The following is a 26,442-nucleotide window of genomic DNA, read 5'->3' on the forward strand; positions in this document are numbered from 1 at the left end:
TTAGCCAACAGAACTTCAGAATTATTGAACTTTTCCCATCCAGTCATCGTAGCTCCTTCTTTTAGTTACCACTGTCATCAGGCCAAAGCAAACACTCAAGTTTCCTTGGGAGTAAAAATATTCATAATTTTAGTCCCATTCGCACAAAATAAATGATATCTGGAGACCCCATGTAATAAATAAATTACTCTCCACTTACTCTTTTTATCTGCCACATATGAAACATACAGACATCTCTCCGCATCGACTCGAGAAATGATGGGAGTTGATATTAAAGTTACTTTGCCTTCTCTAAAAGCAGCTTAATTTTGCAGTTTTAATTTGCTGTTCATTATTTGTTTAATGTTTTGTCTTCCGCAACTTTCCCCTAGAAAAGGATGTGTTCATAATGTTAAATATGAAGTGTAAATATATTGAAAACTTCACAGGAACACTGTCATGGCTTTTAATCAGAAGATCTGGACAAAGATCTGTCGCCTTTTTTCATTAACATCGCCTACGTTTGCTGTAAGCCTTTCAACTTTAAACCTTCTGTCTCCATGCAGAGACTGACCTTTTTGTGCTGTATTCTTCTTTTTATAACTTTATTAAAGGACTACTTTGCTTCTTTAATGAACTCTAAATTATGATTGATTAGCTCCACTTCATTATGAGAGATACGTGGACTGCCCTACTACAGTATATTGCCCTTCAATAATCATTAGATTTAGATAGAGAAGACAGGCATATCCGGCTACCTGATGCAATAGTTCACTCCTCCCTTAAGGCCAGTTCACACTACACGATTTTTTGTCCAGATTTCCCCCTTTACAACAATCTTGCGATATTCGTAACCGATCATTCTGTAGTGTGTGTTAGGACTGATCGGGTCCAGTCGGTAGAACATTGGGAACATACAACATGTTTGACTGTTGGACACCACACGGCAACCTACGGTTTTTTGTCTGCTAGCATGTCTCTTAGGTTTTGGAAATGGGCCGACGATCGGCAGACAATTCTAAAATCGTGTAGTGTGAGTTGGGCATTACACTAAGGGAATGAAGAGGGGAGGGTCAGTGGAGAGCACCGGAGTTGAGCCTTTTTTCATCCAGTGTCATCAATAGAAAGAAAAATACAGGAAGAAACAATAAAGCCGATAAATTAAAATGAGGTTCCATCCATCCATCCATCCATTGTCTGTTCACCCTTGTCCCTAATGGGGTCGGGAGGGTTGCTGGCGCCCATCTCCAGCCACGTTCCAGGCGGGAGGCGGGGTACGCCCTGGACAGGTCGCCAGTCTGTCGCAGGGCAACACAAAGACATACAGGACAAACAACCATTCACACACACACACACACCTAGGGAGAATTTAGATAGACCAATTAACCTAACAGTCATGTTTTTGGACTGTGGGAGGAAGCCGGAGTACCCGGAGAGAACCCACGCATACACAGGGAGAACATGCAAACTCCATGCAGAAAGACCCCGGCCGGGAATCGAACCCAGGACCTTCTTGCTGCAAGGCAACAGTGCTACCAACTGCGCCACTGTGCAGCCCTAAAATGAGGTTGATAACTTTAATTTATTGTGCGATTAATTGAAATATTGCAACAGGCCTAGTCATATATCGTTTTGTATTTTATTAGTTTGTAGTGATCCAGTCCAATTTTGACAAAATGTACTTTAAATTGACTTTAAAAGTTGAAGTTTTTAAAGATTACAACTGTTTATTTCTTTTTACCATGATTTCATAAACTACGTTCTAAGAAACCATTTAAGGGAGTCTAATCTTTAAAAAACAGTGGTAAGCATATTTAATATACATAGATTCTAATGTCAGGTTCTAAACTGAGAAACCTCTCAGAAAATGCCATCAAGGAGTTTTACGTCGGTCTTTTGAATATTATCTATGTGAAGTTTCCAGGTCCTTGTCTGCAAAACATAGCCAAATCACCACTACGCTTGACAATTGTATTAAGTGTGTGTGCTAATAGGCTGCTGTGCATTTTGGCCTGTCACCTCTGCTGTAGTCTCATTTATCCAGAGGAAGCTGTTCCAGATGTCTCATGGCTGTCATGGTACATTAATCTTATGAGAGAAGCTTTTTTTTTTCTAAAATCTCTTCCAGTCACTGATCTTGATGGAAACATTTGCAACTGTCTTAAAAGGTTCGTACTTGTAAAATAATCTTCTTTGTTGTATAATGATGGACTTTAGACTGTTTGGATGTCGTCTTCCCAATCTGTTACAAAATAAAGGGCCACAACAAGTGATTCACTATAAGCTTCCTGTGTCTTATCAGCTTGTTATTGGTACCATATGTTCTTATACTCGAGACCAGAAAACTCCCACAAAACTGCTGAAACACTGATTCCTTTAAATCAAGACTAAAATCCCACCTATATATGTACTGTATATTTGATGATGATTATGCTAGATGATTTTGTTAATGGCATTTGACGAGATTTAATATGTGTTGTCTGTTTCATAATTGACTATTGTGTTGTCAATTATGAAACAAGCAGTTTGAACTGCCTTGTTGCTGATATGTGTGATACAAATACACCTGAAACTGCTGGTTTTATATGAGTAGTATCACGCTGAACAGTAATCAAGAGATTACTGCTTTCCTCAATAAGTCATCTGGAAACAGTCCAGGTATTCTTGATTTTTGTATTTATTTATTTATTTTCATTTATGTAGCTTTTTTTGGCTTCCATTTGTTTGTACATGTGCAGTATCTGTTATTATTACTCTTGAGGTTAGATGGACAACATTTTAGAGCCAGTTTAAGACTAGATCAAGTGTCCTTATTTTTCCATTGACTTGAGGTTGGATTAAAAAACACAAGGTGAACTTTATCAGATGACTTTAAAGGGTCAGTATGTGTTTTCCAGGCACATAGTGTCATTTTATGGCAGAACAAGTAGCTATGTTGCCTGCAGTTATAAAAGTGCTTTATATATTAAATATGACTTAAAGGAAGTTTTACTTTATAATATAACACCTTGAAATTGAGCCTCCGTCTCTTTAAAAGCTCCTGCTCTTTCTGAAACTCCACCTTCAAGAAGTCATCACAACATGGCTCCTCTGTTAACTCCTTAATAATGTTTTTACCAGCGTTTCACTGAGAGGAAGATGATACCAGGTGTTTGCTAATTGCTTCTGCCTAGTCTGAAGGAGCTGAGTGGAGAATTGCAGGAAAGGGCTGCTCTGTTAGATGGAAACCTAGAAACTGTATTTCAAAGGCAGTGCTAGGTCCACTTAGGCCTTTTGCATGGCTGAATGGTAGCTACAGGACAGTAAATGATTTCTCAAACAGGTATGAAAGAATTAAAGCAACACTCCAGGTATGTTTTTGATGAGACAATGACATAGCATGATGTACAGCTCAAAAAAGTTGATTTTAAATAGTACTGCTGCTATAATGGCATTTCATGTCTGCTAAGTATTGTAGAAAACATAAGACAAATGGTTCTAGTCTGGAGCTTTTCAAACTTGAGGATAGGTTTGTTCTGAGCCATTGTACGAAAAGATCATGTTATTGGATAATGCAACAAGTTTCTAACATGTTGACAATAAAGTCTAAGTAAAAAAAACTAAAAAACACTTTTCAGATTTTGTGGGATTAACTGCAGCTATATGTCAAAATTCCAGCAAACCCAAGAAATCTGGGTTCACTGGCAAACTGCAAACTCCCAAGTCATGTTTACCAAAAGCCACCCTTGACTGAGAGTGGTTCCATTTTCACACTGTCAGCCTCTGATTTGAGATTTCACCATCATGACTTGACTGGCCAACATCCGCAGCTCCACTTGCCTGGTGACTCCTGGGGGATTTGGCACAGGAAGTTTAGGTGACTCACCTTTGCGAGTCACGCTGTGGTGGTGCAGTGGACTCAGACATGTCTTCATCCACTAACTAAGATGGCAGTGTTCTCATGCTGGTACACAAGCAGATATTTCCCACCCAGTCGATCCTGAAACTGTGTCATAATCCTGGCTGGATTAAGGAACAATGTCCTCTGCTTGCTGCCTGACGTCAGACATCATTCTGCAGCCAAGGACCTGGTGCATTTAGCATTTTTCTGGTTATATTAAAGCACTTTGTGTGTTTCTTGACATCAGTCCACTTTTCTCTTTTTCAGATGGATGCAGCTAAGGATTGCTGTCAGCTTCCTGAACCTGATTCTCAGGAGAGAGTCTGGACCTGGGCTGTGACCGGAGTTGGTGTGAGCATGCTGGGAGCTGCGCTCTTCCTGTTCCTCTGCAAACCTTCAAGGGCCACATGAACACAAGAATTCATGAACATTAGAATGAAAGGATTCATTCTAATGTCTTATTTCATTACTGTAAGCTATATGAAACAGGGTTACAATTCAGGCATGGTTGGGAAGTTTAACTTGTCTTCCTTCTGTTTTCTTCTTATAATTAGTTTGATTTTGCTCTTAAAAGTGTTTTGAGTTAGGCTGAAGGTTAACCAAGAGATGTTGCCTCTGTTGCCAAATAAAAAATTGGGACATTTAAATTTTTTCCCCACAATTGTAAGAAGCTCAGCCTCTTTGTTTGAATCAAACAACAAAACATCAAGAGTGCGGCGATGGGGCAGGAGTAAAGTCCTAAAAGCGGCCAGCAGCGGTTTGAGTCCTGGCCTATCTCAACCCGCTTTCTGACCACTCTCCAATAAAGACCAATAGAGCCAGAAACATACCTTTAAAAAAAAAGAAACAAATGTAGACATGTTAGCTATTTAGCAGTGAGACTTCCCATCAGAAGTTCAAAAAGACATTCCTAGTTTGTAATTGAGGTGCACAGATCAGGCTTTTCTTGGCAAAGGCTGATTTTTGTTTTCCTTTTTGCCTCAGAGAAAAAACAAAGTAAACTTTAAAGATTATTTGCTAGGTGTAGAAAGATTTTTATACAATAATAGTTCTAAGATTATAGCCATTTATCCCTAACTTTCTCATGAAACTATAAAGTTAATCTTGTAGATTCATTTGTTTATAGGTAGAAAATGGAGAGTTTGTAGTCTAGAGGCTTTTATTAAATAGAAGAAAAAGATTTTGTGTTTTTAGTAGTTCATCTGCTGATCATTTTGATCTCTGACTGGTTATCTGAAAGTCTTGTCCTGAAATAAAGTTTATTTGATGTGGGTTTTGATGGGTCAAAATTCTCTGCAACCAGTTGAAATTTTGAAATTCAACGTGAACTGATCTACCAATCAGAGATGTGTAAAAGCAATTCTTCCTTATTTGTATTCTATAGATTAATTCCAGGTTCACTCTTAACATATAAATCTTTGTGTATATTTGAATGCTTTAATGAAAGCAGAGTTTTGTGACGCATCACGGCTACTGCAAAATCAAAGTCGAGCTCTTAACTGTGCCAAGACTTTGACTTGTCGGAGTTTTGGGGTTTTTTCCCTGCTTTTCTTCCACGGAGATCATGTGCAAAATCCAATTTCCCCGTTAATCTGGTCTGGTGTGGGTCCCGGGATCTCCACATACACTCGGGCCTGATCAAAGTCGGAGGAAATACCGAGTGACACTGGCTACAGATTTCCCCTGGAGACTTCAAAAAGACGCCCATAAATAATCCAGTTGAGATGGACACGTCACCTTTAGGTGTTGCTGTGGGAGAACCAGAGTGTTTGATTTAAAAGAAATAAATAAAATGCAACAAAACCTGCCAGTTCTGAGTTGGCGAAGGATGAGGTTGTAAATAACTGGATATTAAGTGTGCGTCATTCTTTGGGAATGGAGAGTATTTGACACCTGTGCGTCATCTTTACCAAAGTATCAGATTATATAGTGCTTTAAGACGAACCGTCCAGTCATTTTCTGCTGGCTTCTGGAATCTCCGTCCTGCCTCTCTCCATTAAGATTTATTCGCATTTCTCGAGGATCGCGACAGACTTTTTTTTTTTTTTTTTGCTACGGTTCTCTGAGCGCGCAGGATCAAATCCTGCTCCGGTGCCGTTGGACTGAGGGAGGCGCATCAGCTGGTGGCAGGGAACCCGGAGCTCCGGGTCTGGACCCGAGCCAAAACCTGCCTGGTGTCAAACCAGCCCGAACAGATACGCCGAGACATCTCATTTCTTCCATTCATTCCTGAAGCGGCAGCCTGTCCACCCCTTGTGTAAAAGTATAGCTCATCACTTGTGTGAGAATCTGCGGCGCTATAAGACGGTCTGCGGAGCCTTCCTCCGGCAGATCCCCCATGGCTTTTACGCGCAAATCGCATTTGCTCTCACTTCTCTGTACTTTATCATACTTGATTTGTTGACCCACCGATTTTTTTTATTTTATTTTTTATCATTATATAGCCTATATCTATTTTCATATGTTTCTCCCATCCATGGAAATGCTCCGTGCAGATCCATAAAGAACCAAATTCTGCTTAATATGAACTTTTTGCCAAGTGGAATATGTTTTTTTCTATCGGTAACAACCTGCTGGCTGACGGCCAAGGTCGATGCGTCCTGGTGGTGAGTGTCGCTCTGTCTGTTTTATTTTATTACTGTTTAACATCGCAAAATTCCCCTCAGTAATCTATTCTAACTTCTAATGAAGGTTTCCTCTTAGAAATTTGGCCTACATGTATGCTTTTGCAGTGTTTTCTACATTGAATATTGTACAAGATAAGTTTTCAGGCTTTCCAGTCCAATTTAATATCTGTGCATTTGTTATTTTTGCACGATTCCTTAATTAATATTTGTAATGTGTCTGTGTCCAAATTCCCGTTTTTATCGTTTTAAATATTAACACAGCTGAGTGCTTTTAAGATTTAAAATTTAAATAATGTAGCTTGATCTAATTCTTTTCTTACAATGCAGTAAGAACATATATTGAAAAATTAAGGAATGAATAAAAATAAATATATCAAATGAAGATGGAAAATAGTTCAACCAAGTGGTCAGTTAAAGGGGCACAGAAGTTCACTTTCAAATGAAACTTAGCAATAATTTGGTTTTCCATCACGCAGACTTTTTTTTTTTTTAAAGGAACAACCTTCTTTCCATTAAAAGTGTTTGAAGTAGTGCCTTGAGCAACGAGTTAAACAGATTTGGAGTATTTGAACTTTTTTTTTTACCCAATCCACCCAAAGGCATCAACTCAAGATTGAACATTTTAAGCTGAGTGCAGGTAAAACTTGAACATCGTCACCTTCCTTTCTTCCAAAAGTAAAGTGCTAATTTCTTTTCTTCTTCTTCTTTTTTTTAAACCAAAATTACTTCAGAAAAAAATGACTCGGGCCATTTATTTAGGAATGTGACGATATGGTTCAAATTTCTCCTTAGAGTAAGATTTTCATGGTTTTCGTGCGATAGTAAAGGGTAGTACATTTTTCATCACCTTTCAAAATATTTTTAATTTTCCATTGTTGCTCACTAATTGTTTTAAGTTCGTTAAAATAAAATCTGTATAAAAATGATAACTAATCACAGGATCTCACCATGAGAAGATATAAGTTTTCAGAACTTTGGCTCGATGATCCGACATTCAAAGACTAGGAATGACCGAAAGGCGTTTTGTAAAGTATGCAGCAAAAAAATATAAGTTTGACCTGGAACGATGTGACGGTGATCAAACCAAACCGAGCGGAACATCCACCATTCATCAGCAGCGGGTTCCTGGCTGGTGGAGCAGATCACCATTTGGTTTTTTGGTGCTACACGAAACTAGGAACTAAAGTTTTACCAGCGACACGACGGGAGCTGCAGACAGGCAGCACATTGAGCTGAGCTGCTCTGGCGCCTGAACAGCCTGAAGTAAGTTAAATTAAAAGTAATTTAAGTCATTTATTCGCATAGTTAAATTACACCAACTGCACCGCTAACAACAGACTGCAGTGTGAACATACTCAAAAGTGAAAATTCCACTGCAATTTTAGGAAAAGTGGTAAAACGTTTATGTACAAGTACAGCATTCATCAGCGGATACCATTTAGACATGTTTCATGTTACTGTTTTCGTCCAGAAATTTCGCGAATGCGCTGGAAGACAAAAGGACGATTCTTTTCTTTGCCACCGTAGCCGCGGTAGAACATTCAGTGAACTAAATGGAACCTGGGGATGTAGGTAGTTTTTCATTTTTACAGTGCAACACAGCAAAGGAGAAATAAGGCAGAAAAAACGTTTAAGAACAACTCAAAACCACTCTAGTCTTCTTTTTCTCACTTTCCGTGTCGGCTAGCTACACGCAGACTCGTTGCCATAGCAACCAACTAACAGCTCCTCTATATGTATGAGGATTCAACACTATAAAATACACAGAGCAGAACATTCGGTCCTTAACAGTTTCATGTTTTCAGACTTGATGTTTATTTTGGCATTATAAGGAGATCTAAAGTTGGACAATCCTGGAAAATATGTAAATGGTCACCAGTTTGCTTGCAATCCCTCCAACATAAATCAGTTTTAGTTTGATCACGCTTAGATTTGATAAACTGTTTCCTAAAGAATCTCATCTTGAGTTTCCAATTAACTCATTCCATGTTGGGCTATTTGTAATTTTATGACAATCTGATGTAGTTTAAAATCAAAGTAAATTGTTCAACTAAGCCACATACGGTATACATTATCATAATATATGTTTTTTTTTAAAGAAAGCATTAGTGTCCCCTGTCATTTAAATTGTGCATTTTTAAATGAAAGCATGACTTAAATGTTTAGATGTTTGCCTCTATAAAGCTGAGTGCCATGTGTTTAAATATTTGTTCCCTGTTCCTCACCATGTAGGTACATGGGCACCCTGGGCTCCCAGGTGATGTGCGACAACATCCCCGGCTTGGTGAACAAACAGCGCCAACTCTGCCGCCAGCACCCCAAGGTGATGCAGGCCATTGGGGCCGGGATGAAGGAGTGGATCTCTGAGTGCCAGCACCAGTTCCGCAACCACCGCTGGAACTGCAACACAACAGCCAGGGACCACAACTTGTTTGGCCGTCTGCTGCTACGCGGTGAGTAGAAACTGGAACCCTGCGGTTACCCCAACCACCGATGGGTTGGCCTGGATAGATGCTCTTCTCATGACTTATGAAAGCCCTTAAAGTAAATGTGAAAACAATTTCAAACAAACGGTCATTCTTTCAAGAGCTCAGCTAAATCTATGTCCGCTGAAATGAAATATCTTGTAGACGTGTTGTTTTCTTTCTGAGGCAGTTGGATCACATTCTGTACCTCTCCTCTCTTTACAAACATACATTCATCACATCAGTGCAGACAAGCGGTTTCTCTGAGGTACTTGTTGTGCTGCTGCAGTCCTTACTGTGGTAAATTTGTCCTGCAGTTCCCAGATGTGATAAAACTGTTGAGCAGAGAGAGCAGACATTCATCAGCTCCTGATTTGATCATAAATTATACGCTTTAAGGGGGCAATATTACATGAAATTAACTTTTTTCTCCTTACATCATGTTATAATGCTATTCTCCGGGTTTGTTTCTGTATCAAAAACATACCTGAAGTGCTGCTTTGATTCTTTCATGCATGTTTGAGAAATCGGTTAATCTGTCAAAGCAACCATTCAGTTATTGAAAACATCTGGGTGGACCTAACCCCACCTTCTCAGAGATGCAGTTTGCAGGTTTCCAAGCTTCCACCTCACAGAGCACTCCTTCAGACTAGCCAGCAGCAATTAGCAAACACCTGGTAGAACTGTGCATCTGCTGAGCTCATTATAGGAGCTACTTCTCAGAGCAACGCTGGTAAAAACCTTGTTAAAAGGTTAATAGAGGAGTCATGTTGGGATGACTTCCTGAAGGTGGAGTTTCAGGAGTTTTTAAAGAGACAGAGGCCCTATTCCAAGGTGTTACATTACAAGGTGAAATTTCTTTTAAGTAATGATCTATATCGCCATTGTAAACAAATGAAGGTAACATAGTTGCTTGGCTGCGCTATAAAATGCCGATATGTGTCTGGAAAGCACATAATACTGCCCCTCCAGGCTATAGGTGCTCATTGGAAATGAGTACATGTTTCTATTTTTAATTTTTAAAATAATAATAATAACAATATGATTGCAAAACCTGCAACACCTCAAATGTTCCCACTGATATCCTTAGATTAATTCAGTCATCTTCAGTAATTAATCTCCTCTCAGCCCATTCGGATGGCAAGCTATCATAATTCCAGCCTTTTGAAGAGTCACTGCTGGTCATCAGCGGTGTTTATCTTCTCCGACGATTTGTTGGCGATTACAAATAATTTATTGGCAGCTTTAAAAGACGAGCGCTGACATAAAAAGGTTGGTTCTGACCGTCAGTGAGAGGTGAAGCTGAACAATAAGACCTATGAAGAGGCATTAGGGACTAAAGTGATTACCAAGCAGTGAGCTCGCCTGTCATTCCCTGTAACTGATGTTACAGAAGTATCTTGTCAAGTGAAACGTGTGATTGCACATTTCAGCCACTAAAACCATGGTGCTGTTTTCAGCGGGGGGCATGTTGGAGCTGGTCCGGATCTTATTTTCCCTCTTCTGGTGCAGAAGGAAGGATCATCAGAACCTGATGGCCTGATGTTCCTCTCCCATGCCCTGAGATTTAACCTGTGAGGTGGATCCTTCATCTTAGTCTGTTTCATGTCGGGGGGCCTCTAATCAGCCGTGTGGTATTTGGACCTCCCACCCGGGCCCCGACCGTGTCACAAAGCATTATCATGGCACACAGAGGCCCCTCTAGAAGCTCCTTATTGTCAATGTCAGAAGGCTAATTTCAAACAATTACACAGGAGATTTCCCTCTGCAGCAACGTGTTCTCTCACCGTTCTCCTCATTCACCCCATTAAACACACCTAAGTGAGCTGCTAGACACACACGCAAACCCACCTCTGTTTATATTAGTTACCGTTCCCAGGTAACACTTGAGCTTGTTTTAAACCTAATTTTTCTTTCTATATGCAGTTTCAGATTTGAAGACTGTCATGTAATTTTTTGTGTTTTTGTAAATGCTTATGCCTTCTGGAAATGTCAGTAATGTAGTTTCAAGTCAAATTTATTGGTATAGCATATATCATTAACAAGGAAGTTCAAAGTGCTTTATATAACAACCAATCATGAAACTGAAATTTTGTCAAATGAAAGAAAATATACATGAAATATATTGATCACTGTTCCAGTTATTATAAATCAAGGGCAACTTTAAACAGGTGGGGTTTTGGCCTTGATTTAAAGCTGTATAGTAACTTTTATTTAAAAAATATATATATTTATATAGCTCTTTTTTTTTTACATGCATACAGCCACATTTGTGATGTTTTTTATCAGTTCATGCACTGCAAACATTTATATCATTTGAACACTTGAGAAATTAAGGTAATTTTCTTTACTCTTATCATGTTGTACCTTAAGGAAATATGTGTTTATCACTCCCATATGTAATAACTACCAATTTGTGGTTGGTCAGATTTATTGTGGTTTGCTCAGGAGCCATAATTTGTCAAATATCATATTTTGACTGAGCTATCCAAAATAGAGTGAGAACCAAAATCAACTATTTTCAGAAAGTTATATAAAATGTAATTATATAAGAGATTTAAGCATTTTGACACTTCCTTCACATAAAATATAAAAATACTTCACTAAATATGCAATTTCATAGCCAAGAATTACGGTATTATCTGGCAAAAAAACCAAAATATTTCGGATTTTTTTTATGTGGAGTCCTGCCGAGAGATGATCAGTACATTTCTTATTTAAAGAGGACGGTTCTCTGAGCCTCTTTAAATAAGAGATACATTTTCCAGCTAACCATTGGGCAAATAAGAGCTGTACCAAAAGTCAAGATTTTTCATATCAAAACATCTCTTGCCCACTACAGGTCAGATATTTGCTTCTGATAATCACTCAACATTTCATTAATAAATACATTTTTGCTCTTTATATGTTCAGCTGACTTTATCAAACATGGTGGTTTCATAGCAGAAATGAAATGAAGAAATGGAGCTCTCCTTTTCTCAGATCTTGCCCACATCTCTCTTTGGTTACTGTGCATGTGGAGGAGATGAGGGCTCCACATGAGGGCATTGCTCATAACCGTAAGTTGTTGGAAAGAGATGAAGCTTTTCCTTTTTCTGTTTCATGCTCGGTAACTTAGCATGAAAGCTTCTGGCAAAAAACTACAGCGGGTTTCATCAGTAGCCAAACAGTTAAGGGACAGTTCTGATTGTCATGGTATGATTCTGAAATCAGCAGACTTGTGTTGGGACATGTAGAAAATAACAGGAACTTGGCAAGATTGGTTACTAACTACAAGAAAAAAACAATTTGTTTTTTTTTATTGATTTGTGAACCAAAACAATAAAAACAGTAACCTGGACCCATCAGTCAATGTAAAGACATGCTGTCAAACTTCAAATCTGAGCTGTTCCCTGAAGAACGTACTTCTACACAAATACATGTTTTTGGTACAAAGTAACAGACTTTGCCCCATCATAATTGTCTACTTCTAGGCAGCCAAGAAGTTGCCTTTGTGTACGCCATCTCCTCTGCAGGAGTGGTGTATACTTTGGCCCGAGCTTGCAGCCAGGGCGACCTGGACAACTGTTCCTGTGACCCCACCAAGAAGGGCTCATCGCAGGACTCCAAGGGCTCCTTCGACTGGGGAGGCTGCAGCGATCATGTGGAGCACGCCATTCACTTCAGTCAAATCTTTGTGGATGCCAAAGAGAGGAAGGAGAGGGATGCCCGAGCGCTCATGAACCTGCACAACAACAGAGCTGGCAGGAAGGTATGGGAGAGGGTACACATAGAAATGACTCAGCTCAACAATAAAGCAATCGGATGATGCGTCGATTTTCTTCTTCTGGATTTTCTTTCTCATTATTTTGAAAACTATCTAGAAAGGGGAGTACTAAAAGCTATTTTCTAGACATCTGTAAATGAACCTCGCTTCTTATCTCCTCACAGGCAGTGAAGCGCTTCATGACTTTACAGTGTAAATGCCATGGTGTCAGTGGCTCGTGCAGCGTCCGTACCTGCTGGCAGGCTATGGCCGACTTCCGACGCACTGGTGACCACCTGAGGAGGAGATACAATGGCGCTGTGCAGGTCGCAGTCAATCAGTATGGAACTGGCTTTACAGCCGCGCACACACACCTCAAACGTCCTAGCAAAAATGATCTGGTCTACCTGGAAGACTCACCAGACTACTGTATACGGGACCCTCAGTCAGGTAAGGGCTTAATCTGTCCGTCAGGTCATGTTCATGCTCCTAAATAAAACACAGCCAAAATAGAATGCATAAATACATCCTCCTCTATTTAAAAAACAGAGTCCTCTGGAGTCCTTTTCTTCCTTTTTGCATCTGAGAACTTCCACCAATTACCTATTTCATGAACTTTTAACCACCTCATTGCCATCAGTAAGGCACATCATTCCCACATGTATCTACTTCAGCTCAGGGATGGTGGGAAGTCTTAACCTTTTGGCTCATGTTAGACCTTCCTGCTATGAGTTAGTGTCACTTCCTGTTTCATGGCAATGGGTTATCAAGCACTTCAGGTAGGATCCAGAATCCATCATTTGAAATTGTCTTCTGTTGTTATACATAGTGTTCTAAAGAGTCAACCTTCAGAACATGCAGTGTACCACTGAATCCTGTGAATTTCTTCTTCAAATTGATGGCATCAAACTACCTTCCCAATCTGTTCTGTAATGGTGCACTGAAAAATCTGTGGAGATGATGATGCTTTAGGGAAAAACAGCTTTTAAAATTCAAATTCCACTGACCAATTGGCCTGTTTGTACGTAGATGAAGATTGTTTATATCCAGTAGTCACTTCTCAGAGTAGAATTCAACATCACCCTTGTTCTGTGTCATCAGAGGCAGCGAACCACTAGGCAAAGAAGAGCTTGAAAATTTAATGAGGAGGATGAAAAAACATACAACTTTCCTGTCTAAGTGGGGCTGAAGTGATGTCAGCAAGTGATTATATAAATATGTTTAATGCTGGTCTGTGATGATATCCAGAAAATCTGGTACAGGCTTGACCTGGTGTGAGAAAATTCTTGCGTATTCATCTTTTTATTTTGAGAAATCAGATTTTGCTGCTTTGCAACCTCCACATGCAGCAAAAAGCTTTTCATAACTTGTGATCTTCATTGCCTCAACCCTATTCTGACTCATTTTGAAATCTGAGGAAAGCCGTAGAAGGAGTTTGCTCAGTTTGTAAGTAAAAGACACAAACTGATCCAAAGTGGCCAACTTCCAGCAAGAATTTGATCATAACTCTGAGTTTTTCTGTTCAATAGACTTGTGCATCAAATTTCAAATTCCTCAGCTAAAACACAGCTTGTTGTTTGGATGCAGTGAGGCGATTTTGCCACCAAAGATTTGCATAAATACCTTTTGGGGGTTGAATTGCTACCCACCATGTTCAGTTTGGGGCAAATATTTTCGTTCAAATTTCAGCCAAACATAAGACTGAGGCATGACATCAGACCTCGCCACGTCCGACAGCCACACACCCTGCTAAAGGTCTCTGTGTTGGAAACCAAGCAGGCCAACTTGTTATCTCTTAAATGACTCAATTTCAAGTGGATTAGCTCAAGAGGGTCATAGAGTGAACTTTCCAAAAGAAAAAAAATGTGTCTCTCTGTTTTCAGAGGGCAGGGCTTAGATAATGCCAGCGGATGACCACATAGAATCAATCGTTGAAAACCAAAATGGAAATACCCTCAATTTCTTTTGCCCTCAAGTCTTTCACAATCAGTTCCTGCCTTGTTCTTCCAGTCTTTCTCTTCACCAGATAACTGACTGATTGTACAGTAACCAAAAACACTGCTGTTGTTAGGAAAGACTCGGTTACTTTGATGTGGGCCTTTTCATGGCTGAGACAAGAGACAGTGTGAGAACGAAAACATTTGTGTTTAAAACTCGGGTTAGAAAGCAGGCAGATGACAGGGCACTGAGTGTGTGAGTGTGTGTCTTCCAGAAGGAGTGGCTGCTTGTCGTGCAACCGATGATCCGTGACAATCAGGTGTCTGCCAGTTTAAGAGCCGTTACACACATCTGTGGGCTGAAACTCTAGAATACCACACCTTTATAAATCACCTCAACATGAAACACACACACAAACACACTGATTTTGGTTTGCAAGGGAGGTTAAGATCAGCTTATTGGAGTAGTTTGCATCACACAGAAAGCATAGATGAAGTTTAATTTGCTTAGTGCCATTCTATAATGGCACTCAAACCCTCACAAAACTTTAAACTGCATCAATACTCATTCTTTTGTTTTCCAATTTTGATATTTGCTCTATTCTTCCATGCATTTGTTTGAAAAAATCCTTCCTGACCCTAAAGTAAAACTTTTGACCAGTCATGAATGCTCTCAGATACAGCGCTCTGTGCTGATGCTTAGCAACGACCTTCTGTCATCAGTCTTCCTCATGACTGTCCCACTGACCCAGACTGAGCGGTTCAGAGGCTGCAGGTGTTTAGAGTTAATTACCTGATTAGAGTGTGACACCATGAGTTCCCAATATTGAACTTTTTCTCAATATTCAAACATATTATGTTATCATTATGAGTGACAAAAAATATTGAATTTTTTCATAAGGATATTGTTATGACATTTTATTTTTGTACTTTTTGCAATGTGGGAGATGTTCAACAATATTGGTCACCTCATTATTAAAATAAGGACATTAGTAATTATTATCAATCAATCAGTCAATTTTATTTATAAACCACCCTTTATACTAAAAGCAGCTCAAAGTGCTGCTCAAAGATCAATAAAAACAAACAAACAATTAAAACAAAATAAAAGTCTCACACTTTTGTTACCGGGGTGCATGGAGAGGTGGACTGCTTGTCCAGGAGACGGCACCTTTACGTTTTCCTACCCTGAACCTTGTGGGACCGAAGCATTTCTTATTCCCTGAACTTCGTCTGTTTTGTGTTTCAGTCATCTCAGTTGAAAATCTTCTGCAGCTTCTCTTATTTAACTGTAACAGGCGACCTTTATTTAAAAACTAGTTTCATTTTTTAAATCTCTCATCTTTGTAAGACAATCCTTTCCTTTCTCCCAGACACACTATAAAATATTGATAATGCATTCCACCAATATAGATGATATGTACATCCTAATTTACAGATTACCAAACGTTTCACTGTTTTTACTGAAGTTTTAGGCTGTACCCTCTATGGTGCTAATTCATGCTGTTTGGTCCTGTTTTCTGTGCCAGAGTAATGCTGCAGGAATGCTGTCTGCAAACAATTCAACCAAGTTTTAACTATAAAAAGATAGTAATTTTGCTCTACTTAGATTATTTACACTTGTTCTTGTGCTTTTGCTGTTATTTATTTTTTTTCTGAGGGATGAAAACTGCTGCTTTTAGCTTCAGCAGTTGTACTTTATATTAATGGTGTGTATTATATTAAAGCTGCAGCAGGTAATCAGACAACTAGACGATTAGTCCAAATGATGAACAAGCTAATATTACCTTGCTAGTCTTTTTGATCTAAACCCCAAATCAACTTTTTCTTAATAATGATGTCTAAATAAGTTATTTGGGGTTCTATATTTCTGTTTCTGTGTGTGAAATTTTATGAAATGTTCCTATTGGTACAACTTTGTCACATCATTTTCAGGTATGAAACTATTTCTCTCTCAGACACACGCCCCCTCTTGGCGAGTCAGGAGTAGGAATACCAAGGCGAGCGTTGATCGGCTTTGCAAATGTGTGATTTGTCTCCAATGTGGTCGTGGAGTTGAATGGCTCTCCTCGGCTCTATTGGCGACGCAGCGGCGCTGCAGAGTGTTGTCACCTTAAAAGTCTCTGACAATACAGGAAAATTTTGTCTTCTTTAAAGTCACTAGAAGTGTCTGAGAAGTCACTAAACATAGTGACAAAGTGGATAAGTTGGTAATCACGATCACACCTCATTCATCCCTCTTGGCTCTGCCCACTTTGGTGGAATTTTTCAGAATTTCCCAGGGGAGGGTTTATGCTTTAGTTACAGTTACTAGTTACACTTTAAAGAGCAAAAAGATGAAACATTCACTGATAAGAACTGATAAAAATACAAAACTTAGTGGGTCTTTCATCACCTACATTTATATTTTTAAGTCTCTGTATCAAAATAACAACAAGTATCACAGCAGGAGGGTTCATCACAGATGTTTAGGGTAGTTTGGTTCACGGTTGAATATGTGGCCCTTTAACAGGAACCCAGGAGGAACCTGGGATCTCATTGGTCATTTTTTATTTTTTACAACAGACATGGATGCTTCATGGTCCGTGGACATGCATGCAGAATTATGCTAACATAAACACATGTATGTACTGTAAGCGTGAACTGTTATCAAGTTTAAAACATAGTTTGAGTAATTCTTCCTTCACACTTTGAATACTCTCTCAAAGAAACACAAACTGGTGATCATTCAATCATTTTCTCAGACACTTCAAGGAACAAACCGCAGCCCAGAGAGATGGTCAAACGGCCCCTCAGAGTGTGAAATCAATTTCCCTCGGCTCCAGCAAGGCTCAGGTGCTAAACTCATCTCTCGGCGCCCCCTCATCTTAATTCAATAAGCAGACGCAGGGAGAGCAAGGACCCTGAGGTAGATGCTGGCCATGATGTCACCCCGAGCGGCGCGGCATACCACGGATAATGGGCGGGGGGGCGGAGGGGCCCGCTGCCAGAGCAGGGCGGGGCGTCTGGTCATGTCCAGACATAATACCTGCCCAGGGAACGAACAGGCGCAGAGACCATCAACACACCAACCCAAAGCAGAAGGTAAACACCAGCAAATTCCACAACATGGTTTGAAGTTCGTGTCTTAAGCCACTTTGGAATTTATTTTTTTCAACTTTATTTATATAGGAGTCAGCCTGAACACACTCCTCTTCATTAACAATCAGGATTCAGACATCACAGTATCATCTGCCTCAAGCAGAACTCTGGTTCTGCTGTGTAAAACACTCCGGACCAGGGGTGCCCAAATTTTTTGAGACCAAGATCTACTTTTTCTCTCACCAGCCAGCTGAGATCTACCTCACGACACAAAGATATAAAAATTGTAAATTAAACTCTATTGACTTATTTTGTATGCAAATATCCATCAGTTATAGCAGAAATATTAAAGTGATAGAAAGTCTAATACAGTTTCTTCCTCAGTGAGATTCTGACACTAGGAGGAGGTTACGGGTTTCAGAAGCTGGTTGCAAACCTGAGGCCAGCAGGCGTCAGTCAGTTATGGTAGACCTGAACTTTGGTTTGATGACCTCAATATGAGAAGCTACAGACTGATAGGAGGAACCAAAGAGCTCTGTTAAGATAAAAGCACAACATATGAAGTTGGGATATTTTTCCTCCAACAGAGGATTCACCTCAACCCAGATGTTGGACTGGAATTTATTTCAATGTCATTTAATGTCAGCTCCTCATTTTCAACAGTGGACATATAAATGTTGAAAAAGGTTATTATGTTGGAGAAAGTTTCATGAACATCAATATTTCCACTAAATAAGAGACAAAAATAAATAGCATGTTTGAAAGAGGAAAAGCCTTTCAGACTCTGAGCTCAAAACAAGATGCCAGAGAACACCATTCAAAACCACTCGTACCTTTTTAGTCTCTCTTTGTCGTTTTAGCACACCCGTTGCCGTGGCAACTGCCTGCGCCCCGCAAGCCGAGCAGAGATTAAGTTAAAAACATAACATCCAGTCCGTTTCGATATAAGGTTTTCAGGCTTGATATTTATTTTGCGATTATTAATAAGTCTCTCATGAACACAGCGATGGTTGATTAGTTAATTTAAACTCCTGCTCTGCTCGTCAGAGTCGATCTTTGAGTCCCTGTTTTTGTTAATTGAACCGAAACGCACTGAATTGCGCAACACCTTGTTGAAACAATAATTACTGAGATCGTTAATTTGAACAATTTTTGTTGATTTATTTTGATTCTTTAATAAAATTACAAACGTTTTGGATCTTTGAATATTTTCATAAGCGCGTCAGAAGAGGACGTGCTGGTTTCAGCCTCTTGGCGGCGTTCAGTTTATCACCTACCGCTGAGATCGACTCCAAACATTCAGCGTATTGAGCAGCCCTGATCCAGACGCAGGTGACCAGATGGCAATGAACACTGATAAAAAAAACTAAAATTACTGGAAATCACTCTATTGCTTAACGTTCATAATTTGTAGTTTATTCCAAAAGGATTGTCACGAAGAAAATGAATCTGTTTTTTTTTTTTTGGTTTGTGGTGTTGTGCAACAACAGGTTTGGCTGTGAATAACTGCTAATAAACACCAAACGCATTTAGTGAGGTCATCATCTGATTATCAGGAAATTATAGAAAACATTTTTCAGTCTCAGTTATTGATTATAGATTCCTGCCTTATTGAACTTTGATTAGTTTTCACCAAAAGATTGTTGTGAGTTTCTCACAACAGAAACAACAAAATATGTCAAGATGAAAAATTGAGGTAGCTCGTATTATATAGAGCTTTACATGAAAATGAAATGCAATTCAATATGCCATCATGTTTTTAAAATATGACTGGAAAATATACGTAGATTATGATGGGATTTTTCTTACCTCGTCATTTAAAATGACTTTGTTTTTTACGGAGCCCTCCAGGGGACATGGGAATTTTTCTTTTCTTTTGCGTTCCCTCGCAATAATCTATGCAGCATAATTGAATACTGTAAGTCTTTCTTACGGTGGGCGCCATACTTTCTGCTTTAATATAAGGTTATGTGAGGTTTTTCCATGAATGTTAATATCTCGTTGTGAAATATCTGAAGTTTTATTTTTTTCTTTAGGATAGAAAGGCACCACAAACCTACGATATAAACAGAAACTTTCTGTAAGTAGGAAAGAAATACCACCACTAGAAAGACTTACAGTATTCAATTATGCCACATGAACTGATCAGTACAGTATTGAGAGGGAACGCAAAACCTTTTGCGAGGAAACGCAAAAGAAAATATTTTTCCCATGTCCCCTAGAGGGCTCCATAGTTTTTGTCACACAGTAGGAAAAATAATAAAAAATATGACTTCTTCTTCACCAAGTCTCTGAAGACATCAGCTGCAGACTTACATTGAAATATGACAGGAATATTCAAAGATGTTTTCCTTTGGCGATAACATTTCCAACTTTTCTGCAACAGATTATTTTGGTGACGGAAAACCGGAGCCGTCTGGAGCTTCAGCAGCTTGCAGTGTGTTTGTCTTGTTTTCTCTCATTGTTTCAGACTGGCAGTCCGCAGAATGTGAAATATGAAATGAAATGAATAAACCAGACAGAATAAACCAAACAGACCTTTGTGTTTTCATCATGAATGAAGACTTTGCCGACTGATGTTTCAGTCACACTTCAAAACAAAGCGAAACTACACTTGTCATCATGTGTGTGTGTGTGTGGGGGGGGGGGGGGGGTGTCAAGAGAGACGTGTGTCTGGTGGATGTCTTCTATGAAATGAACAGCTGATGATGTTGGTGAGAGCAGCCTGATTGCTCCTGTCATCAATCTCTTATTTTTGCTTCGTCTGGACTTCATGGTCTCACTGCGCAGGTCAGCTGGCTGGTGTCCTAACAGACATTTTTAACACCTCACTAGACCAAGCCACAGTGCCAGCCTGTCTCAAAACTGCCTCCATCATGCCAGTGCCAAAGAAACCTCAAGTCACCTCTTTCAACGATTACCGGCCTGTGGCACTGACTCCCATCATGATGAAGTGCTTTGAAAGGCTGGTAAAAGAACACATCGTCTCCAGACTCCCCCCCACATTCCACCCGTTCCAGTTTGCCTACCGCCAAAACCGCTCCACTGAGGACGCTATCTCCTCCGCCCTACACCTGAGCCTGGCTCACCTGGAGGAGAAGAACACTCATGTGTGGATGTTGTTCCTGGACTTCAGCTCAGCGTTCAACACAATCATCCCACAGCATCTGGCAGAAAAACTGGGACACCTGGGCTTCAGCACCCTCCTGCGCAACTGGCTGCTAGACTTCCTCACCGACAGACCTCAGTCAGTCCGGATCGGACAACACACCTCCGATGTCATCACCCTCAGCACAGGCTCCCCTCAGGGCTGCATCCTGAGCCCTCTGCTGTTCACTCTGATGACACACGACTGCGTCCCCAGGTTCGCCACCAACCACATCGTGAAGTTCGCGGACGACACAACGGTGGTGGGCCTCATCAGAGACGACAACGACCTGGACTACAGAGAGGAGGTGGAGCAGCTGGTGGACTGGTGCAGAGACAACAGCCTGATCCTGAACGTTGACAAGACGAAGGAGATGATCGTCGACTTCAGGAAGAACCGGCCCAGCCACGCTCCACTGCTCATCAACAGCTTGGCTGTGGAGGTGGTCAGCAGCACCAAATTCCTGGGGGTGCACATCACTAACGACCTCACCTGGACTGTGAACACCACGTCTCTGGTCAAGAGGGCACAGAAACGCTTGTATTTCCTGCGGAGGATGAGAAGAGCACACCTGCCACCACCCATCCTCAAGACGTTCTACAGAAGCACCATAGAGAGCATTCTGACCAGCTGCCTCTCTGTGTGGTGTGGAGGCTGCAGCGCCTCCGACTGGAAGAACGTGAGGAGAGTGGTGCGGACAGCAGAGAGGATCATCGGGGCCCCCTTTCCCTCCATTCAGGACATTTCATCCCAGCGCTGCGTGTCCTGAGGCCGAAACATCGTCAGTGACCCCTCATGGACTGTTCTCCCTGCTGCCCTCTGGAAAGAGGTTCCGCAGCATCCAGTGCAGGTCCACCAGGTTCCAAAACAGCTTTTTCCCACTTGCCATCAGACTGCTGAACTCTTAACTGGACTGCACTTAAAATCTGGTCTCCACTTTATACCTTGCACATGTACAGAGCTAAATAACTTCTATTTTACTGTCAGTCCTGCACTTTATAGTTTATATTCATATCTATATTCACATTTTATACTATAATTTATTTTGTTCTGGAGTAACCTCACAACATTGGAACCTCAAAACATTGTCCTATGCAACGAAATTTCGTTCTGTCCATGCAAAATGACAATAAAGTCAGTCTAAGTCTAAGTTTTCCATCTGATCCCCTCACACACCCACACACACATCTCATCTCCACTGTCCTGACTGAAGCATGTGGCTCCGCCCCCACTGGGCTCTGATGTCCTGAAAAGTGATTCAAATGATCCGTTTGTGGCTTTTTGTTTTGTGTCTTAAAGTTCATCACTTCATGTAGAATCGCTGTGCTTTTAATATTTGCATAAGAAACCAAATGTTGCATTTTGAGTTGAAATATAACCTGTGATTGTGGCAAATGTTCCTGAAAGATACTGACTGAACAATGTGGATGTTCAGTCGAAAAAAAGCTGTTTAATCTTTAATCCGCCTGTTAATTATATAAAAGTAAATCAGTCTCATGTATGTCATCTTTATTAAATCTATTTACTAACCTCCACTTCATTTTTCTTTTTTTCTACATCCCTAAACTACATTCAGGAGTTTATTCTGAATGTTCAGCCCATTCTCACTCCCAACTCGTGAGAATGTGTTGGAATGTTTATTCTGTTTCAGGTCAGTGATTTTTATCCCGACAGAGATGACAACATGTCATCCCAAGACTGAGAAAAATCACTAGAGAATCTGGAAAAATGAAAGAAAGATCAGAAATCTTAATTGAATGAAGTTGAAATGGTGATTCAACTTCTGTTTATCCTTGTAATTGATTATGATTCATGTTTCCAAAAGAAGCAGACATGAGTTTCCAACCTAACGTGTCGGGATTCTGTCTGGTCTTGTCCTCAGGGTCGATGGGCACGGCGGGCCGGCTCTGCAGCCGGGCGTCCCGCGGCTCGGACGGCTGCGAGGTGATGTGCTGCGGCCGAGGCTACGACACGGCGCGGATCAGCCGCACCACCAAGTGCGAGTGCAAGTTCCACTGGTGCTGCGCCGTCCGCTGCAGAGACTGCCAGCAGCTGGTGGACGAGTTCACCTGCAAGTCCCACACATGATGGGAGCTGCGCCTGCCGTCAGGACGGACATGTTTATGCCAACCGGAGCTTTTAATATATTTCTAGGTAGACTTCAGTCACTGTCTGCTGCTCTGTTAGAAACGTCTCATTCCTCGACCCGAAGCAGACCAGACTGATGAAACTAAAGTATTTCAACTTTTTCACGTTCAGCTACTTCACAGCCACAATTGTCAGTGTATTTTATTGGGAGGCTGGGATTTGAATATTGCATAAAAATGCAAAATATTCTTGCCGGTCATCTTATAAAGTGAAACTCGTATAGAATCATCACCTAGAGCGATTTATTCCAAGCCTTTGTTTCTTGTCATTTTGATAGTTATGGCTAGCAGAAAATGAAAACCCCAAAAGTGTCTCAGAAAATTAGAATAATGCTTAAAACATCTGTTCTTCACCTGTAGCCATAATTATTAAAACTGAAAAAAAAAGAAGTTTGAAATATTTTATTTATTCTTATGTGTAGTGAATCTTTTTAAATTACTTTTTCACTTTCTGAGATGAATGGCAAGAAATATGGCACTTTTGCGCAATTTTCTTATTTTGTTAGATGTATTTTAAAAGTGTGTTATCTGTTTGTGAGTAACTTGGTGGAAGCAGCTGTCCTTCAGTTACAGCTCAGTCTCATCAGATCCTCTGTTTTATTTTATCTGTTCTGCTGCATGTTGGACAGTTAAATGTCGGTTTTATCCCTCCAGCCGTTTTCCAGATGGATATATCTTCCCACCAGCTCTACCTTCCCCTGCAAAGGGAAATTTGGGCTTCCCCCCCTCAAACAATAGTTTTTTTCTCATCATTTTTCCATAAAAGTCATATTTCTAGAGCGTACTTTAAACGGAAATCCTAACAGATTTCTGACCAGTCTTTATATCTGAGCTCATGATGCTGTTCGTTCTGATTGATCACATGACCAGCATTATATTAAAGGCTGATTTCCTCATCAATAAATCGATCATACATCACTGAAGTATCTCAGCTTCTGTTACATGTTCTTAGTTTACAGGCCTGACAGCTTCACTAACAGAGTATTTAATATTAATTAAATATTCATACAAAAATTTTATCCACATGTACAAACTGCATTAACATTCCAAGTAAGTGAAATGAACAGAACTGAAACCCAGACCTTTTTCCACCACAGACCTGACGATGTGGGTCGGTTCAGATCCAACAGTCCATATGAGATCCGGGTTCCACTTCCTGTAACCCTCCAACAATCAAGCATGTTTCTTTATCACATCAGCTTTGCTTCATTGCAGAATAAATGTGTGGCAATATTTGCGTTTGGGGAAGATGGGCAACGCAACATGACTTCCTCATCTCAGTCCCAGCTGCAGACCTTCCTCGTTTTGCTGGCCAACGCTGTTCATTTCTGATCCAACTGCTGTTTCCTAGTGAGACTGAAAATGGCTTCAGCTGTTTGAAACAGAACCATGTTGTGATGATCCTGTGTTCAGTCAGATAACCAAACACCAAGCTCAGCGATCCTAAACTAGTTCCAGTAAGACGATTTGTCTGGTTTAAAGGGACGATTTTCCTGGTTTAAAGGGGCGGCATTATGACAAATCAACTTCTATGAGTTGATTTTAATTGATAAAATCAAAGTATGATGGAATATCAAGTTATGTTACTCCATCATCAAAAACATACCTGCACTGTTACCATGATATTTTCATGCATGTTTGAGAAACCCTTTATCTCCATGGCAACCATTAAGCTGTAAATAAACACCTGGTTGGCCCTAGATGTGTCTTTGAGCTGCAGTTTCCAAGCTTTTGCCTCACAGAGCAGCCCTCCCTCACTCAGCTCCTTCAGACTAGCCAGCAGCAATTAGCAAACATCTGGTGGAACTGAGCATCTGCTGAACTCATTATAGGAGCTACTTCTTGGGGGCTTGGTCAATAGAAGAAAAGGCAGACGAATAAGCAAATGGAAATGAACAAATAGCTGGATGGGATCAATGATTGGATAGATGAATTGATAAATACATTTACAGAATAAGAATTAAATCTGAAAAGACGATCACTTTTCTCCAGACCAAATTCCATGCTGTTCCAGGAACCCTGAAGGTGTTTCTGCAACTTCCAGTCTTGCAGTTTGTTTTGCTGGTTTTCCTGGTGTTGAAACATTCAGACACCTCTGATGTTTTACATCCTCTCCTTTCTTCATGTTTGGAGCCGAGTCACTTCCCTCTGGTTTGAGGTTTCAGCTCCCAGGAGGTCAGTGACGCACCACTGACCTCATGGCGAGAATGTGATGGGTAAAATCTGAAATATGAAATCATTTCTCTTGAAGAGCTGAACCAAAATCACCGACAAAACACCTTGAAGATATTGACTTGCAGAGATACACAAAAAGTCCTTTATTGACATTTTTCCCTTCTTTTTTTTATTGATGGGATTTAATCATGTCTGTTTGTACAACAAAAAGAACAGCTTTTAACAACTGAAATGCCCCCAAAATGCAAAGACGTCAAAGAAAGTCCAAACCGGTGGTGGATATGGCTGTTCTGTGGGCCTCCTGCTCCGCTCATCTGCTTCCAGTTTGGTTTGAACTCTGTAATGTTGGCACAAAGGCGTGTCAGTCCAGTCCAACGCAGCATTCTGGATTTCTGCTCGGCCGTTTGTTTGCATGGAGGTCCGGTCCGGTCCGCTCTCTGGTGCTGGTCCTGGGTGGGGTTCCGTTGGAGTCGTACGGGACGGGGTGGGGAGTTGGGGGTCAGATGCGAGTGAGTTGGTGCCAGAGGCTGGACGGCAGGATGCTCTCCACCTTCTCCATGATGAAGTTCAGAGGAGCGAACAGCGTGCTGAGGAACTGCAACAACGCAGAAAAACGCAAAGTTACACAAACCCTGAAACTCTTCAGGAGCGTCTGGATAGATTATCTAACATTTCAATCAGAATCTGCACACAAAAAACAAACACTTAGAAGCATTTCAACAAAAATAAAATCAACATGGATTTCCAAGTAGAATATGTAGGTTTATTTCATGGTACATTTGTGAGAAAAATAGATCAGTGGTTTGAGCTCATCAAAACATGATTAAACCAAATCATCTTTGCCAAACTGCTCATTCTGCTAGTCTCTCTTGTTTGGTGGTGCTGATTGGATGGTTGAAAATGCTGCAGAAAACAAAGCCTCAGTAGTTTTTGTTCTGCCTGTCCCTCATAATTGTCACCAGCTTGGTCACCCACTACTGTGGGACGACATCCTGTTGTTTAACAAGTATTTGTCACAAGTCAGCAAGTCTGGCACGAATAACAAGTGTCAACAGACAGGCTAGTTCTGTTCCCCTCCTCGCCTGTGGTGGCGCTGTTCCACAGGCGAGGGAAACGACACAAAAACCTCTGAAGACGACATGAGCACTTCTTTCTTCTCCAAATGATGAAGGATTTCCCCCATCTGGTAACACCCCCCCCCCTCCCAAAAAAAAAAAAAAAAACACAAGCCGTTTCTCCCTCTACCACCTGACCCAAA

At 40.6% G+C, this 26,442-nt stretch overlaps 3 protein-coding genes across 10 annotated transcripts in view; 2 read left to right on the plus strand and 1 right to left on the minus strand.

Moving 5' to 3' along the window:
• Positions 1–5,131, plus strand: part of asz1 (ankyrin repeat, SAM and basic leucine zipper domain containing 1) — a 56,992-nt gene extending 51,861 nt beyond the window's left edge. For both annotated transcript variants that reach the window (XM_028014369.1, XM_028014370.1), the window contains exon 13: positions 4,127–5,131. In XM_028014369.1, coding sequence (XP_027870170.1) covers positions 4,127–4,270 — 144 coding nt within the window. In that variant the 3' untranslated portion in view covers positions 4,271–5,131. The remainder of the gene's footprint in view (positions 1–4,126) is intronic.
• Positions 5,132–5,957: 826 nt separating this feature from the next.
• Positions 5,958–25,405, plus strand: wnt2 (wingless-type MMTV integration site family member 2). Of its 3 annotated transcripts, none has more exons than XM_028014373.1 (5): positions 5,958–6,465; positions 8,719–8,939; positions 12,425–12,702; positions 12,882–13,146; positions 22,745–25,405. In XM_028014373.1, the coding sequence occupies exons 1-5, from the start codon at positions 6,383–6,385 to the stop codon at positions 22,948–22,950; spliced, it is 1,053 nt and encodes a 350-aa protein (XP_027870174.1). In that variant the 5' UTR covers positions 5,958–6,382; the 3' UTR covers positions 22,951–25,405. The 3 variants fall into 3 exon arrangements, with proteins under 3 accessions (XP_027870174.1, XP_027870172.1, XP_027870173.1); XM_028014371.1 differs by lacking the exon at positions 5,958–6,465 and adding an exon at positions 7,414–7,749; XM_028014372.1 differs by lacking the exons at positions 5,958–6,465; positions 22,745–25,405 and adding exons at positions 7,415–7,749; positions 17,378–17,705.
• LOC114142854 (suppressor of tumorigenicity 7 protein homolog) overlaps positions 25,304–26,442 on the minus strand; it is a 60,094-nt gene continuing 58,955 nt past the window's right edge. For all 5 annotated transcript variants that reach the window (XM_028014368.1, XM_028014365.1, XM_028014364.1 and 2 more), the window contains one exon: positions 25,304–25,779. In XM_028014368.1, coding sequence (XP_027870169.1) covers positions 25,684–25,779 — 96 coding nt within the window. In that variant the 3' untranslated portion in view covers positions 25,304–25,683. The remainder of the gene's footprint in view (positions 25,780–26,442) is intronic.

The sequence above is a fragment of the Xiphophorus couchianus genome, chromosome 4 (genome assembly GCF_001444195.1).
Source record: "Xiphophorus couchianus chromosome 4, X_couchianus-1.0, whole genome shotgun sequence".
Taxonomy (NCBI): Eukaryota; Metazoa; Chordata; class Actinopteri; order Cyprinodontiformes; family Poeciliidae; genus Xiphophorus; species Xiphophorus couchianus.